Genomic DNA, 14,723 nt, shown 5'->3' on the forward strand with positions numbered 1-14,723 from the left:
GCCGATGTCTGTGTGACTCACTCACTTTGCACAGTTGTCTTGCAAACGCATCATTTACGCGTGGTGATGAAAATCCTCAAGTGCATCACGTTTGCATTTTTTCTGTTTCTTGCACGGCGACCAGCGTCCTTTTTTGTTTTTTTGTCTCAGAGTATTTGGGCGCCGGATTTTCGGGTCCAGTCTTGCTTTTCATTCGCACCGCCAGTCGTTCAGTACCTTATTCTTTTGCCTTGCTGTTAGCGACGTGTCCATCACAAACACCCAAGCAAATCAAACAAACGCAACAACATGGGTTTTGCAAAAGTTCTCTACGCCATCACTTTGGTAACGTTCATGCGCGTCGTATTGAGAAGGAGCGACGGTCGTGCATGTTGCTTTGCTGTCATTGTGTATCTATTTCAAAACGAGCGAAGTGTCGGAAGGTGGAGAGGGGGAGGGGGTCGGGATGTTACAAAAAGTACAAAATGCAAAGTGCGCGGGTTTTTTTGGCGTTCTTTTTTTTTGTGTGTGTGTTTTGTGATTGCCCATCCTTGCTCCACTCACCCCACGCTCTGATCGTGCTTGACCCCTTCCATGTACAGCTTATTGCATTGACCCTCATCGGTCTCGCAGGCGCGATCTTCCAAGGAGTCTTTGAAGTTCCTGCAGACACGGGCAACCGCGTAGGTGTTTTTGCAACAAATTCGGCTGATTTCTGAGCAGCAGTCGCACCGCGCTGTGTTTTTGTGGCTTTGTTTGAAAAAGTGCCCCTCTTTTCCTACTTGCGCAGCAACATTGCCGTGAGGTCTTCCAAACTCACACGGGAATTTTATGGATTCCCTTCGCTTTGTGCAGCGAACCAACGCGGCAGGTACTTTCTGCTCTGCAGTGTCCCTCTTGGCAGGCACAACCACCGCCCTGGCGTGCATTCTTGGCCTGATCCTTGACCGTGATAGCACGCACAGCAACCGCCGCAATGCTTCCGGCCAAGAAGAAGTCCGCAAGCCCCTTTACGGCTCGTCTTCCGCTGTGCGTTTTCCCAGCGCGTTGCTTGGTCTTCTGTTCAGACCTGTGTTGAGACTCACGCTCCTTGCTTGCATCTTTCTTTGCTTGTATCAACAGACTCTGGGCTCCCTTACTATCGCCCTTGGTCTGACTCTGGTTGCGTTCGGCCTTGCCATCCGCATGTTCAATGACCGTTTCGACAGTAGGACAACCGTGTCGAGTTAATCTACTGCAGATCTGAAGTGTCACTGCAGTTTGTTGGACGGCCGAAATGACTGACGTTTGTTGCTCGTTGCTTCTCGCGCGCTTGACAGACCTCGGCAGCGTTACCAAGGCCATGGGTTCGTTCGCAATCATTCTTCTTCCGTTTGTGGTAAGAGTTTGCTCTCCCCCTCCTCCTCTAGAGATCACTGGCGTTTTGAAATTTCCGACTCCATCTCAAATGCTTTGCTTTGGATGTCAGTTTGGCTGCTGGCTCGCGAGCCTCCTGCTCAAGCGCACCAAGAGCACTATGGTTGTCGAATCTGGCGCTCCCCGCCGCATCAACCCCATCCCCATGACTCCTGTCAACCAACCCGTTGCTCAGCCTGTTTACGCTCAGCAGCCTGCTTACGCTCAGCAGCCTGTCGTGTAAAAAGAAACGCTGCTGGTTGCCAAGCGTCCAATGTTTGTGCGTGTTGTAAATTGCGTGTATTGTTGTCTGCATGATGCGCGGTTCTTCTCTTGTCCGTTGAGTCAGAGGTGTCGACTCTTGGACAAGTTTTCTGATGGAAAAGAAGACATTCAGTTCCGGATGTTTGCTGTCTGCCCGAGTACTCGTCGTTGTTGCCTTCTTGTCTCGTTTTTTTGTTTTTCAGTGCAACTTGTTGTATGAATGAATGCGAACGTTCGGTCACACTTGATTTCAAGGTCCTCTTCCAAGCCAATTGGGCAAGCCAGCCTCGACAACGGAGCTTACGGGGGCGTTGTTGAGCTTGGGGGAGATTTTGTGGAACATAATTATACTTTGGTGAAACAGAAAATACAAGTACGAGCACTTTGGTGAAACAAAAGATCGTAAAGGTACAGTACAGTGGGTTTTGTAGCACATAGCGCAACTCGGGATGCGGGGATTAGCTATGTTGATGTTTGGTTTATGCTGGTTGTATGAATGGTTGAATGCGGGGGGGGCGATCTAAGGATTTAAGGGGTTTAGCAGGTTCAGGCTGTTGCGGATTGAAAAACCGCCTATGGATTCGGTCGTTGATCCTGACCCTGGCTCTGACCCTGGCTCTGCTGCTGCTGCTGTTGCTGTTGCTCTCGGGCAATGCGCCGGGCCTCCTGTTGCCGCCCGGCGTCGTTGGCAGCTTGGCTGAGCGCGGCGGCCTCGCGCTTTTGGGCGAGCTGCGACATGAGTCGCTTGCGCTCGAGCACCTCTGCGACGCGCGCCTGCTCCTCGGGGCTGGATGGATCTGGCCTGAAGTCTCTGTCCCGTGCCTGCATGGCCTCGCGATTGGTGCGCTGGGCCCGGCGGTACTCGTCCGACCGCATCATGGGCCGCCCCGCCACACTGTACAGCGCCATCCCCATCGCCCCGAGCATGGCCAGCAGGAAGAGTCGCGACCGGCTGCGCGCAGTCAGCATCCCCGCCGGTCGCGATGGGCCGTCGAACGAGAAGCCCATTTTGGTTTTGGAAGAGAGCCAACGATCGGTTTGTCAGCAAAGACTGAGACTCGGATTCGGAAACAAAACGAAGACTGGACCAAAACAAATCAAAGGGGCATCACAACTCGTTATGCATGGGGGAGGGGATGCAGCACAGTGGTGAATAAAAGTTGGTGGTGGGTGGTGGTGGTACTGTACTGTTATTATTGACAAGAAAAAGTCGTGAGCGCAAAACGAGACTGAAGAAGGACAAGGCAAGCAACGAAACGCTATCCCGCAGAGCAATAGACAGGTGTCGCGGTGGATTGATAGCAACAATAAAAGAGGAACGAAAAAGAGGCATGCAAAAAACAGGGAGCGGGCGGGGAAGGAACGCTACTGAGATACATCGACGCTCGAGTTGGACGTGCCGCCAATATGGACGACAACCTGTGCTGGTGGTGACTGCAGATTGTCTGGATTATTTGGCTCCAGGTCGTTCCGACTTTCAGTCACCACGGACGCGCGGACGGAATTGGATCCCACAATCTCCATGGACGGCGACGGGAAGTGCTCCGTTGTCGGATCATTCATCATCACCTCGATGCCTTCGTCCTCGACAAGCCGCTCGGCTGATGCATTTTCGGCCGGAGACGCTTGCGCTGTGGACTGCGCGACATCGGTCGTCGAAGCGTTCATTTGGCTCATGCTAATGTCCGCAAGCTCGGAGGTGAGCATGGGAGTCGAATTTGCGTTGGACGCGTAGGAATGCTTGAGCTTGCGGCTCGATTTTGACTCGGACGCCGAAGACGAGTACTGGGCGGGGTTGTTGCCGTGCGAGATGGCGGAGCGGAAGGGGTGGAAGAAGCCGAGCACAATCAGCACAAAAGCAAAGTGGCACAAGTCATACACGGCGGCGTTGAGCAAGATCATCGTGTCGACTTCGATTGGCAAGACTCGCTGGCCCCAGTCATAGCCGGACAGCGTAATGTAGATAATGTTGTACGTGATGGCAATGACTGCAATGATTTCTGCAGCACTGGCGATGACGACACGGTTGTACACGCGACGCAGCGCGACCGTGCGACGCCTGGAGGTGATTGTTTGGGCCGATTCCTCCTCGCCCACTTGAGGCTTGCCGGAGGCGCGCGAAATGGTGTTTGACTTTGTGGTGCTCGACCGGTGCCCATCCGTCGATTCGTGTGTAATCGAGTTGGATGTGCGTGAGTGGTGCTCGCTCTCGCTGTCGTGCGTGTTGTTGTTCTTGGCCGCCTCACCGTCTTGGTTGCTGCGAATGCCATACTTGCGCTCAGCCTCAGCCAAAATGCCAACAATACGACGGCCCGAAAAGATGCCCAATGCGCACCAAAACAGAATGATGGCGATGAAGATGCCCAGTTTGATGCCGTTAAAGACCCAGTAGCTGCCGACTTGGATGGAAAGGATGCCGAGAATGATGAGACTCAGCCACGCCACGGAAACGGATCTGTTTGCAGGGGGGAAAGAAACGCGAGCCAGGTGGAGCGGGTGGAAGTTGATGTGAGTTAGGCATGGCCACGACAACGGCGGAAACTGTTGCAGAGCAACATGAACTCGCAAACAAACGAACAAAATCAAAAAAAAAACAAGACAAGAAAGAAAATGGAACTTTACCCAGTTGTGATGATGCGCTGTTGTCGCCTGTAGGCTTTTCGCTTGCTGATGGTGGTCGAGTTGAGGAAGGCGAGCCAGTGATCGATTTGAATGCAGACGACGGTGATGATGCCTGCGCCGCCAACGTCGTAGAGAAAGTTGTTGAAAGTCAGGTTGATCCAGCCGCGCCAAGCGAGCAGGTCGACGCTTCGGATGCAGAGTGCAATCACGACGGCGTACGTAACGCACATGACCTTCAGTGTGGTGGCTGACAGGACTGCTTCCGAGATGGCTGCGTTCGACCGCCGCAGCTGATAAATGCGCACGAGGCAAGCCGTGCTGAATATGAGCAGTCCGAGGCACCCGATGCCGTATGTGATGGACAGACCGTCGTGGAGTGCGCCAATCTGCTCTGCAAATGTTTGAGTGCATCCAGTGGACGCTGCGTACGGGAATTCGCACGCGCTCGATGTGCTGATCGTGGCGCCCATCTTTGGTGTTGCTGCGTTGTGTGCTTTGGTGACAAAGAGCTTGCCCGTTGTTTTTGTTTGAAGCTTTAAGGGATCGCCACCCGTTGAGCCGAGAATCTTGATGATAAAGGAAGAGTGTGAAAGTGTGACAACAACCACAAGAGGTAAGAAATCTGAAAACAAACAAAACAAAACAAAACAAAAACTAGTAAGTCAAAATGTGGGCAAAGTGAACAAATGCAAACAGAGTGGAAGAGATGAGAGTGAAGATTGAGAGATGGATGAACTGGAAGGAAGAAGTGAGAGCGAGGAAACGCCAAGCGAGGAAACGCCAAGAAGCAGCGAAGAGAGAGAGGGAGTGCGAATGTGTGTGTGTGTGTAAGAGTGCGAGTGTGTTGGTCGTGAGTGAGTGTGTGCGTGCTGCTGAGGGGCGGAGCAAACGCAAAGTGTAGATGAACAGCGCGGTTTGCTTGAAGATGAGGAATGGCAGAAGAGGAACAAAGAGAGCGAGAGAGAGAGAGCGCGTGACTGAGTGAATATTTGTTGTGTGTGTGTGTCGTGGACTCGTGCAGCGGGGTTGGTGCGAGTCAGAGAGCGAGGCGGGTACAGGGGGACAAGCGAGCGGAAGCGCAACATTACAGGCAAACCACAAAATTAAAAGGGAAAACACATAAAAAAAAAAAGAAAACGGCGGCGGTTTCGTGATCAGACGCGCCCCCGAATGACAAACACACTCACGCGTACACTGTAGTCTGACTGTTGGGGAGGGGAGGGGGGTGGTGAGAACTCTGGGTTGACGTTGGTCTAACGTCCACAAGCTGAGGCAGAAGACGAGAAGCTGACAGCTGAACCTTCGTTGGAGAGACGTAAATAATAATAATCATAATAAGATGAAATAATAAAAAATAATAAAATACAACGTGAACTGTAAAGTGAGGGAAGTGCGGCGGCGGCGGTGGTGGGGATGCGACGAGGAGAGCGTTGATGTGATGAGCGAGGAACAGAAGAGAGGGAACGAGCGCAGAGGGAGCAATTGAACGAGAGGGGAAGGAGGAAGAGGGGGGGGGTGACGCACCGTGAAAGAACCCGTTGAAATCAAACAAAAAAAACACAAAGGGAATGTAATACAATCTCATGCAGATCTGCATTGTGCCGCTCGTCGCACTCCACTCCAGCACAACACAACGCAACGCACTCTGCAGACAGACAGACAGACAGGCAAGGCAAGCACTGTTCGTTCGTGCTGAAATCGCCTTGTTGAGATGGGGGAAAAAAGGTGGAGGGAAAGAACAAACCTGGTTCAAAAAAAATGGATCAAAGAGTCAGATTTCAGGCTTAATGAAAAACAAGTAATAATAACAAAAAAACAAAGAAGAGTGTGTTGGTCAATGTGAATGCATGATGCTACAGTATTCAGTGAAAGAGAGAGAGAGAGAGAGAGAGAGAGAGAGAGAGAGAGAGAGAGAGAGAGAGAGAGAGAGAGAGAGAGAGAGACATGGCATGGAGGCGCAGCAGAGAGAGAGAGAGAGAGAGAGAGAGAGAGAGAGAGAGAAAGAGAGAGAGAGGCGGTCATTTTCACAGGCTGTGGTTGGCAAGGAACACGGAGCACTCCCCCTCACTACTCACCTCACACTCACTCTCACTTGCACACCCGGGCTCCCCTCCCAAAAGCCTTTTCTTTTTTTAAAGCAAACAGCGCACTCTCAATGACGTGACACTCGATGCGCCGTGCCCTTGGCTCTTCAACACACACACAAAATAGCCCCACAACCGATCATCACAATGAGAATGAGAAAATTCCGCCAACAGGTTTTCAAAACCGAGATAAGAAGGACAATTAAACCCAGAATAAGAAGGTTGACAACTTCTCCTCAACAAAAACACACAACAAAAGCACGCATCATTGCATTTCTCGATGCCCCAACGTAGACGTCCACAACTTCACAATTCGTTTTGAGCACAACTTTCTCAGCACTTTCTTTTGGCTCAAAACCCCTGTAAGATGCTCCAAGTCTGTACCGTGTGAAATCTGCCGCCAAAGTCCACCAAAGCACCATGATGATGTCCAGCTTTGAAGCATCGCAAAACCGATTGTAACTCCAATGAGCAGATTGCTGAATGAGCAGATTGCTGAACGAGCAGGTCCAAAAGTGGCAAGCTGAGCTGGCGTTGGTCCAGTCTTGCTTTCTTTGTGATTTTTTTGGGGTTCGCACTCAGCTCCCAGTTCCAACGCTATACAATCGCATCTGCATATTTTTCTCGTTGACGCATTCGCTGGACTGTTAGCATTCGCTGGACTGTTAGCATGGCGCGGTATTCTGGAGCTCGACTGGCTGGATGGCTGTCCATCGTGGCATTGTTGATCGCCGCGTCCGCCGTGTCATCCGCCCTGGACCACCAGCACATTGACCAGGGACAGGACAAGCAGCAACGGTTTCCAGCAGCAGCAGCAGCAGCAGTGGTTGCTGTGTCAGCAAGTCCCGCTGAATCCAGCTCAGCCAGCTCAGCCGACGCCGCCAACACGCAACGAACGCCAGGTCAGCACAACACGCCGCCGCCAAGTGAGCTGACGACCAAGTTTGTCCCGACGCACGAGTGGCAAGACCTCCACCCAGACCAGCCGGTGCCGCCGGGACTTCACATTGAGCTCAACTTTGAAACGGGACGCCGCCGCGCAAAGCTACTTGATCCGGAACCCGCGCATGCGGAGCAACCGCGGGATGAGTTGGATGCACTCGAAAACAACGACTCTGAGTTTGTACACAATCATGGAGACGTTATTGCGATCAATGTCGAGAACACCGGTCAACCGGGAGATGAACGCTCAGTCCAGCCCAAGCAACGCAAGGTGCGCATCTTGCACCAGTACACAAAGCAGGAGATCAAGGACAAGCTTGCGAAAATGCATGGCGACGACTTGCATGCGTCTGCGTTTTGCCCAGCCGGAGACGCAGAGTGCCTGCTCAGTTTGGATCAACCCGCCGCCGCCGCCGCTGCTGCTGCTGCTTCGTCCGAGCGCTCGACCGCAACTCTCCAAGAGCTCCGCGAGGCAATGGCCATTATGGAGCGTGAGAATCTGCTAGTGAGGTCGGACGTCCGCTTGATGATGGAGCTGTTGGAAAAGGCAGCGTCTCCGGACTCTTCCGAGGACAATGTTGTTGACGCCTTACTCGTGCTGTCGGAACTCGTGAATCAAATCGACAATGGCCGAGATCTTGATCGCATCGACGGCATGCGTCAGCTCATTGGGTATCTTGGCTCGACCTCTGTCGCTGTGAAGAGTGCCGCGGCGCTTGCCCTTGGCTCTGCGATTCACAAGTGAGTTGGAGCCTCCTGTTTGTTTCTGCTTGTTGTTTTTGTTAGTGTGTATGACTTTGAACATGCTGTGACCCCGCTCTCACCTGCCCCTCGTTCCCCATTCATTTGACAGCAATGACGAGGCAAAGGTCGACGCGTTGCGGCGTGACATTCTCCCGCTTCTGCTGGATCTGGTCTCTGACGGCACAGAGCTGGTAGCTCGGCGCGCCTTGTATGCCATGTCAGCTCTGCTGCGCCATATGCCGCAAGCACAAGAAGACTTTCAGATGCTGGATGGTCCGCAGCGACTCTTGTCAACTCTCGCCTCGACGCACTCCAAGGCTGTCATTGTCAAAATCACCACTCTGGTGACGGACTTGGTCGACGAGCTTGACCACGCTGCGTCTGTCCTGAATTCTCAGGTGCACTGGACGCTGCAGCCTGACTCGGAAGAAGCGTTGGACACTGCAAAGCGACTTGAACGAGAAGCATTACAGCGGCAAGCGCAAGTGCGGTTGACGTTGCGCGATCAACTGACAACGCCCGCAGCCTGCATGACGATTGCCCATTTCGTCGCCGTGCTGCACGAAGCAGACGAGCTTGGACGGCTCGTGCAGGCCGTCTCGTTCATTGGGGATCGCTGCTTTGAGCAGCAGTCTCTGGCAACGAGCATTCCGGCGTGGGCAAACGTTGCTGAAGCTCTCAAGACTCTGCACGCTGATTTCACTCGCTTTGACAGCACAGACTATGAGCGGGAAGTGGCCGCACAGCTCGAGGCACTTCATGCACGCGTTGATCGACATTTGCAGCAACTTTGAAAAACAAGCTAGTCCCACGTATTGTGTTGGTAATCGCCTTTGACGAACAAAGACACCACAAAATCACACTATCAAAACGTTGAAACAACATTCATGTCATAACTATCCAATAAACAAACTCCGAGAACAAAAACAAAAACCAACACCAAAAAAAAGCGCGCAGCATCAACAACTAGCAACTGCAAGCAGCAAAGCTATCGTGTAGTGGTTACGTCGAATACAGCCTCGTCCTCATCGTCCATGGCGTCTTGGGACAAGAGCTCAAACTCGTCGCGATTGCTAACCGGGCGATATCGCTGCGGTGCCTTGCCGCGGTTTTTCAATCGGGTGGCAGCAACCTTGGCAGCCACCACTGCAGTTCGCGCGGCGCGGCTGCGCCATGCCAAGAAGATGGCACACCCAATGCTCAACGAAATCAGCTGGTCAAAACGCGGAATTTTTCCAGGATGTGAGTCCAACAAAGAAAAACAAAACGCAAAGCAGTACAACGGCCACCCAACAAACCCAAAAAACAAAATGGACACAAGATGGGAGCGGTTCGGAATGAAAGACACTCACCACAGCCAACGAGACGGTCGCAAAAGTACCAGAGAACAAGGCGGTTTCCTCTTGGTTGGAAAGGGCGCATGTCTGCTGAGTGCCCATCATTTCGTCGGTTATCTCGTAGTCAAACTGACACTCGCGGCAAGTCAAAGATCCAGGACGGCAGGGGATGCGATTGGCAGCAAGGCAATCGTTTGCGCAAAACACTGCAAGTTCAAAAAAAAAAGTGAGAGGTGACCTTCTGTCTCCCCAGATACCACCAAAGCGGCTGCGCGCTCTATCACACTCATCGTCTTACAAAGACCGCCGAGGAAGGCAGCCTGATTGGACCCAGCAATGACAAAGCGAGCAAAGTTCACTTCGGCTTGGGCATGTCCGGTGAGGATCATGTTGTTGTCCCGGTAGAGGGCCAGATCAGCAATGTACGTCCGGTTGTCGGCGCGATCAGTGAAGAGGTTTTCATACAAGAGCTGCGCCCAAAAAGGACAAGCTGAAAATTTAGCACGAGCACGAAAAATGCGACATTCGCGCAATCAAAACGTACCTGTCCATCAAACCCGATGCGAACAACAATGTCGCCCTCCTGAGCAGTGTTGTACAGGTATTGCGACGCCAATCTGATCGGCAACGTTCGCAAAATGAGACCAGAAAAATCACAGAATTGACCGACAGAGCGGCTCGAATGACTTACCGCTCATTTCCGACAATACCCTCAAAGATCGTGCCTTTGGTAGCGCGACCAGACACGGCAACACCAAGAGCACCTCCGATGGCAGGCTTGGTAAGCTCGTCCTTTTCGGCAGTGCTGCCCAGACGCCAGACCCAGGGGATGGAAACAACTGTCAAGAGCAACAACAAAAAAAGAAAAGCATCATCGTCACAAATCAAAGATGAGACTCCACGCGATTACGAAAGCTGCACACAAAAAAACCAAAACGAAGAAAAAAGCACAACTACAAGACCAACCATCGTTGTCGGTCGACGTCAAATCCATGCTCGCAATGAATGCATCGCTCGTGTCGCCACGCGACGGGAAAGACAAGGATGGCGAGCTCTTGAGCAGGCCATGGTAGGATCCCGTCACGTAGAACTGCGACAAGCTAATGCCATCGGCACGCAGGTCTTCGACGTTCTCAATATGCGCCTGGAAGATGTTCTTGTGAATGAGTGCTAATTCATCAGGGTCGCTGGCGTCACTGGACAGCGTTACGGCAAAGAACAGGGGCGCTCCGTCAGTCGCAGGGAGGACTTGGTTGTAAAACGCCGGTGCGCCAGTGTACGAGCCCACAAGAACAATGTCGCGAGCTGTGTCGCTGCCCTGGGGCAGTGCCACGGCATCAAGAATCCGCACTGACTGCGACTTATTCTCGGGCTTGTACAGCATGTGGACACCACACACCGCTCCGTCATCCTCAGGATCCATATTGCCGTCAGCCGTGGAAAGGGACAGCACAACCGAGTTCATGCCGTCACCCGTGGCTTCCTGCACGCAATCGTCGAGCGTGAAGGTGCCGCAAAACGAGATGGCGAGCAAGACAGTACTGCGTCGACCGGTCTCCGGATCGGCCGCTGCTGGCACGGGGATGATGGAAGGGCTCAGGTCGGGGCAATCGAGGCTCAGCTTTCCAGCACTTGCCCAGACGAGCTTTCCCGTGTCCGCCTCGAACGTCAGGACAAAGAACGCACGCGGTGTGCCCTCGTCGACCTGCAGAGGCGCAAAGGCAAACTCGGGATTGCTAAATCCGATGGTCAGATTGGTGTTGCTAAACAAGCCAGTGACGACAATCTGCTTTCGGCCATCGCGCGCGGTGAATCGCACCAGCCGCTGGACGGACAAGGCGCCGTCCTTTGAGGTTGCCTTGATGGTGACTGCCCAGTCAAACACTTTGAGACTCTTCTGCATGGCGGACGCAAACACGGACGGAATGGCGCTTGTTTCAAAGTGCGAAGTGCTTGCATCGACGACCGTCTGCGCCGCAAACCGCGCCACATAGAGTGCATTCAATCCATCTGTTTTTTTCCCCCACCACGAACACGAACAAGGATGTAAGTCGGTCATCTTTTGTGTTGATCTCTTGAACAGACTGAGAGTTTTGCATTGAAATGTTCGTACCGGATTCGAGCGTGATGGCGTCGTCGAGCTTGACAGTCCCCGCAAACCGCCCCGCAGTGAAGAAGGCGGACGGCAGCACGACTCCTCCGCCGCCAGCAGACGTGTTGAGGCGGCTGGCTTCGTAGAGGGCGTCCGAGTCGCAGTCGGGAACGAGCAGCTCGCCCGTCTTGCCGCCGGCGGACTGCGCGCCCATCAGATGCACAAACTGCGGCACGCGCACTGTTGTTGTTTGAAATAATGAGTGGCACAATGATCAAAGTGAGTGAGTGCAGTGAGTGAGTGAGTGAGTGAGTGAGGGCAGCGGTGAGTGAAGAAGGGGTGGACGGGTGCGTTCGTCAGCACTTTGAAGCGAGAGAGAGCCCAGAGAGGGGCAACCCAAGGCAAGGCAAAGGGGGGGGGAGATGGAGGGACGTGCCTGATCCTGAGGCGAGGGCAGCGTGGCAGACGCAGGAGAGGAGAAGCGCCAGGGCGGCCAGACGAGTGACCAGCGGCGGCGATGGTGACGACAATGGTAACGCTGCAATGCCAGCCATAGCGAGATGCATTTGTGGGGAGAGAAAAAAAAAAAAAAGTGGATGTAATGTAATAGGGGGAAAATGCTGAGAAAAACAAAAGACTGAAGTGAAGATTGGATGGAAAAGGGGTAAGGGGGTTAAGGGTTCTTAATAATAACCGGGGTTGTCTATTGTTCAAACTGAAAAATGCTTCAAAAGAACTCGTTGGGATCACAGAGTACGGAACGTCTCGTAGGTGCACGCGATAAAGAGCACAAACCCGGAAAACAGCATCAAGACGGCAGAGAGTCCACTGTAATCCTTGTAGAAGGGCTCTTGAACGAAATCATCGTCGTCAAAGTCAACCGCTGCAACAGCTGGTTCTGAGAGCTCCAGATCCGCGATTCCAGCTCCGGAGGTGGTGTTGTTGTTGTTGTTATTGTTGCGGCTCGCCTGCAGCGAACACAGGAGCATACGGAGAGAACCGGAAATTGTGAGCATAAAAAATAAAAGCATCAATTCCGCCCTCTCCCTACCACCCTTCTCCCCCGCCCACACACACACACACACACACACACACACACACACACACACACACACACACACACACACACACACACACACACACACACACACACACACACACACGCACACACACACACACACACACACACACACACACACTCTCTCAAACACCGCCAAAGCTCGAAAATTCAGCACCCACCTCTGCAAGCCGCGCTTGATTCCTTCGACGACGCTCCAGCGCTTGCCGCGTTGGACGGACTGTTGGTGTTCGCAGCTTGAGGTAAAACAATGGGGGAAACACGAAAATGGCAAGGAGCGTGCAGGTAGAGCCCGTGAATCGCCAGATTGTCATCACGTTGGGAATGTACAGCGCGCAAATCAGCGTAACGCTCAGAATGAAGAGGGTTTCGGCGACATGGCGCGACCGCTGCCACGGTACGCCCCAGAACAAGAGCTGATCGAGGGCTGCACGACAAGGGTAGGCGAGCAGCGGATAGGACGTCCACATGACAAGGGCAAAGGTGACACGAGCAATGTTGATGAGCGAGTCGGAATCGGAAAAGTTGTTAAAGACGTTTCCTTGGATGGCCGAGCCAAACTGAAGGTAGCCCACAATGCCAAACAACAGGTAGACACCCCCAGAGATGGTGAAGGTCGAGGTGAGCAACGTGTTGAGCTGGCCTTTGGATGGTCGGCGCAGCTCGTGCTCGGTCTGCGCGAGATTGAAATGGCATAAAAAGGCCACACTGAGCACAGAGACGGTGCCAAACAGGCTGGACTCGGCCCGTGCCATGGCGACGGTGGTCGCAATGCCGTTCTGCGCAAAGCGGATGGTGACGGCAAGCAAGATGAAAAAGGCGCTGAAAACGCCGATCGCGCTGGTGTGCTTTAGCGCGGACAAGGAGCGAAGCAGCGTGACTGGTAATAGGGTCACAGCCGCCAGGATCATAATCACGCCGCGATCGGCAAGCACGAAATCCGTCCCGCCGGCGAGCCGCATCAGCGGAGCGACGCCATCCGCAAACAGAATGAGGTACGCAATGCACGGCATCAGGCAAATGTAAAACATGATAAACACGACAGTGTAGGCCGCGGCAGGACCGAAGGCGCACTTTGCAATAACCTCATAGTCGCCGCGATCAGATGCAGAGAGCAGGCCAGCCCGCTCGCCAAATCTCCGGCTCACAACCAGCAAATGGGCCGAGTGCGTCGCGCACAACGCCATGACGACGAGCACCACCATCCCGACGAGCACTCCCGACTCGCCAAACGCGAATGGAATTGAGAGCATTCCGCCTGTGAGAGAGTGAGAATCAAGGCAGGAGTAAAACGGTGAGTGACTGAGATTTGAAGCCAACGGAGCTTGAGAAAGCCTCAACAATTGCTCAAGGTACCTCCGATGACGGATGACACGAGATTGAAGATGGACGCCGCGAGTTCTCTCTGCCAAAGTAATCAGAATTCTCAGAAATTGTGAGCCAGCGTATGATCAGCCCCAATGCAACACCACCCCAATTGTGCTCTAGTGCGCACTGTTGTTGTTATTGTTGTTGTTGTTGTTGGGGCAATGAAACTCACCCATGTCGCTCTCCCTTCGTCGTAGCCAGCCTGCTGAGCCCGATGCCGGGTTCGCTCGGGGTCGGAATGTGTCTCGTCCGGCTGTCGTGCACCACCGCCCACCGACGCCCGTCCCAATGATTGCTGATGTTGCTGATGCTTGTGTGACGCACCTTGGCCGTTGCGTTGGTGGTGTGCGGCTGTGGCGAGCGACGCTGGTCTTCGCTGTCCCGCTCGTCGTCCACTCTCAAACACAATGTCATTGTCACTGTCATCGCCGCCGTAATCAGCCTTGCCATGCATGTCGTCGCCTTCGTCATCATCATCGTCGTCGTCGTTGTCGTAGTCGTAGTCGTGGTGATCGTCCCCGCGCGTCAGTGGCTGCAAGTCGCCCTTCCCATCATCATCGCCATTGTCATCAATGTTCCCTCTTCGTCTGCTGCTCCTGAACAGTGATGGGAGCGACATGATGACAATGCGAACTGCTTAGCTGTGCTAAGTATGAATGAATGAGTGGATGAATGAATGAGTGGACGAGGGTTCCGAAATGCAATGGAAGTGAATCTGAATGGAACGACGACTGATTCTACTGTACTTGGCTTTGGCGTTTCGTTGAGGGGCGGGGGGGTGGTTCAACCCCATTGTGCTGTTCCTTGTTTGCAGTATT

General features: G+C 53.3%; 6 protein-coding genes across 6 annotated transcripts; 2 read left to right on the forward strand and 4 right to left on the reverse strand.

The window, feature by feature from the left end:
- The first annotated feature begins 186 nt into the window (after positions 1 to 186).
- On the forward strand, positions 187 to 1,881 carry CAOG_01164 (hypothetical protein). Its single transcript, XM_004365978.2, has 6 exons — positions 187 to 324; positions 582 to 662; positions 835 to 1,008; positions 1,102 to 1,186; positions 1,299 to 1,357; positions 1,448 to 1,881. Exons 1-6 carry the CDS (start codon positions 289 to 291, stop codon positions 1,616 to 1,618), a joined length of 606 nt encoding a protein of 201 aa, XP_004366035.1. The 5' UTR covers positions 187 to 288; the 3' UTR covers positions 1,619 to 1,881.
- Positions 1,882 to 1,970: 89 nt separating this feature from the next.
- CAOG_01165 (hypothetical protein) lies at positions 1,971 to 2,709 on the reverse strand. Its single transcript, XM_004365979.2, has one exon. It carries the CDS (start codon positions 2,644 to 2,646, stop codon positions 2,212 to 2,214), a length of 435 nt encoding a protein of 144 aa, XP_004366036.1. The 5' UTR covers positions 2,647 to 2,709; the 3' UTR covers positions 1,971 to 2,211.
- A 100-nt stretch (positions 2,710 to 2,809) lies between these two features.
- On the reverse strand, positions 2,810 to 6,070 carry CAOG_01166 (hypothetical protein). Its single transcript, XM_004365980.2, has 3 exons — positions 6,005 to 6,070; positions 4,261 to 4,882; positions 2,810 to 4,093 (listed from the first exon to the last, which is right to left on the reverse strand). The coding sequence occupies exons 2-3, from the start codon at positions 4,728 to 4,730 to the stop codon at positions 3,004 to 3,006; spliced, it is 1,560 nt and encodes a 519-aa protein (XP_004366037.1). The 5' UTR covers positions 4,731 to 4,882; positions 6,005 to 6,070; the 3' UTR covers positions 2,810 to 3,003.
- An 818-nt stretch (positions 6,071 to 6,888) lies between these two features.
- On the forward strand, positions 6,889 to 8,957 carry CAOG_01167 (hypothetical protein). The gene is made up of 2 exons (XM_004365981.2): positions 6,889 to 8,027; positions 8,140 to 8,957. Exons 1-2 carry the CDS (start codon positions 7,015 to 7,017, stop codon positions 8,822 to 8,824), a joined length of 1,698 nt encoding a protein of 565 aa, XP_004366038.1. The 5' UTR covers positions 6,889 to 7,014; the 3' UTR covers positions 8,825 to 8,957.
- Positions 8,837 to 12,100, reverse strand: CAOG_01168 (hypothetical protein). The gene is made up of 8 exons (XM_004365982.2): positions 11,896 to 12,100; positions 11,481 to 11,699; positions 10,334 to 11,377; positions 10,059 to 10,206; positions 9,912 to 9,984; positions 9,666 to 9,837; positions 9,383 to 9,573; positions 8,837 to 9,243 (listed from the first exon to the last, which is right to left on the reverse strand). The coding sequence occupies exons 1-8, from the start codon at positions 12,023 to 12,025 to the stop codon at positions 9,019 to 9,021; spliced, it is 2,202 nt and encodes a 733-aa protein (XP_004366039.2). The 5' UTR covers positions 12,026 to 12,100; the 3' UTR covers positions 8,837 to 9,018.
- A 34-nt stretch (positions 12,101 to 12,134) lies between these two features.
- CAOG_01169 (hypothetical protein) lies at positions 12,135 to 14,673 on the reverse strand. The gene is made up of 4 exons (XM_004365983.2): positions 14,078 to 14,673; positions 13,894 to 13,942; positions 12,699 to 13,795; positions 12,135 to 12,427 (listed from the first exon to the last, which is right to left on the reverse strand). Exons 1-4 carry the CDS (start codon positions 14,522 to 14,524, stop codon positions 12,206 to 12,208), a joined length of 1,815 nt encoding a protein of 604 aa, XP_004366040.1. The 5' UTR covers positions 14,525 to 14,673; the 3' UTR covers positions 12,135 to 12,205.
- Positions 14,674 to 14,723: the final 50 nt, after the last annotated feature.

Source organism: Capsaspora owczarzaki, assembly GCF_000151315.2.
Source record: "Capsaspora owczarzaki ATCC 30864 unplaced genomic scaffold supercont2.1, whole genome shotgun sequence".
NCBI classification, from domain to species: domain Eukaryota; class Filasterea; order Ministeriida; family Capsasporidae; genus Capsaspora; species Capsaspora owczarzaki.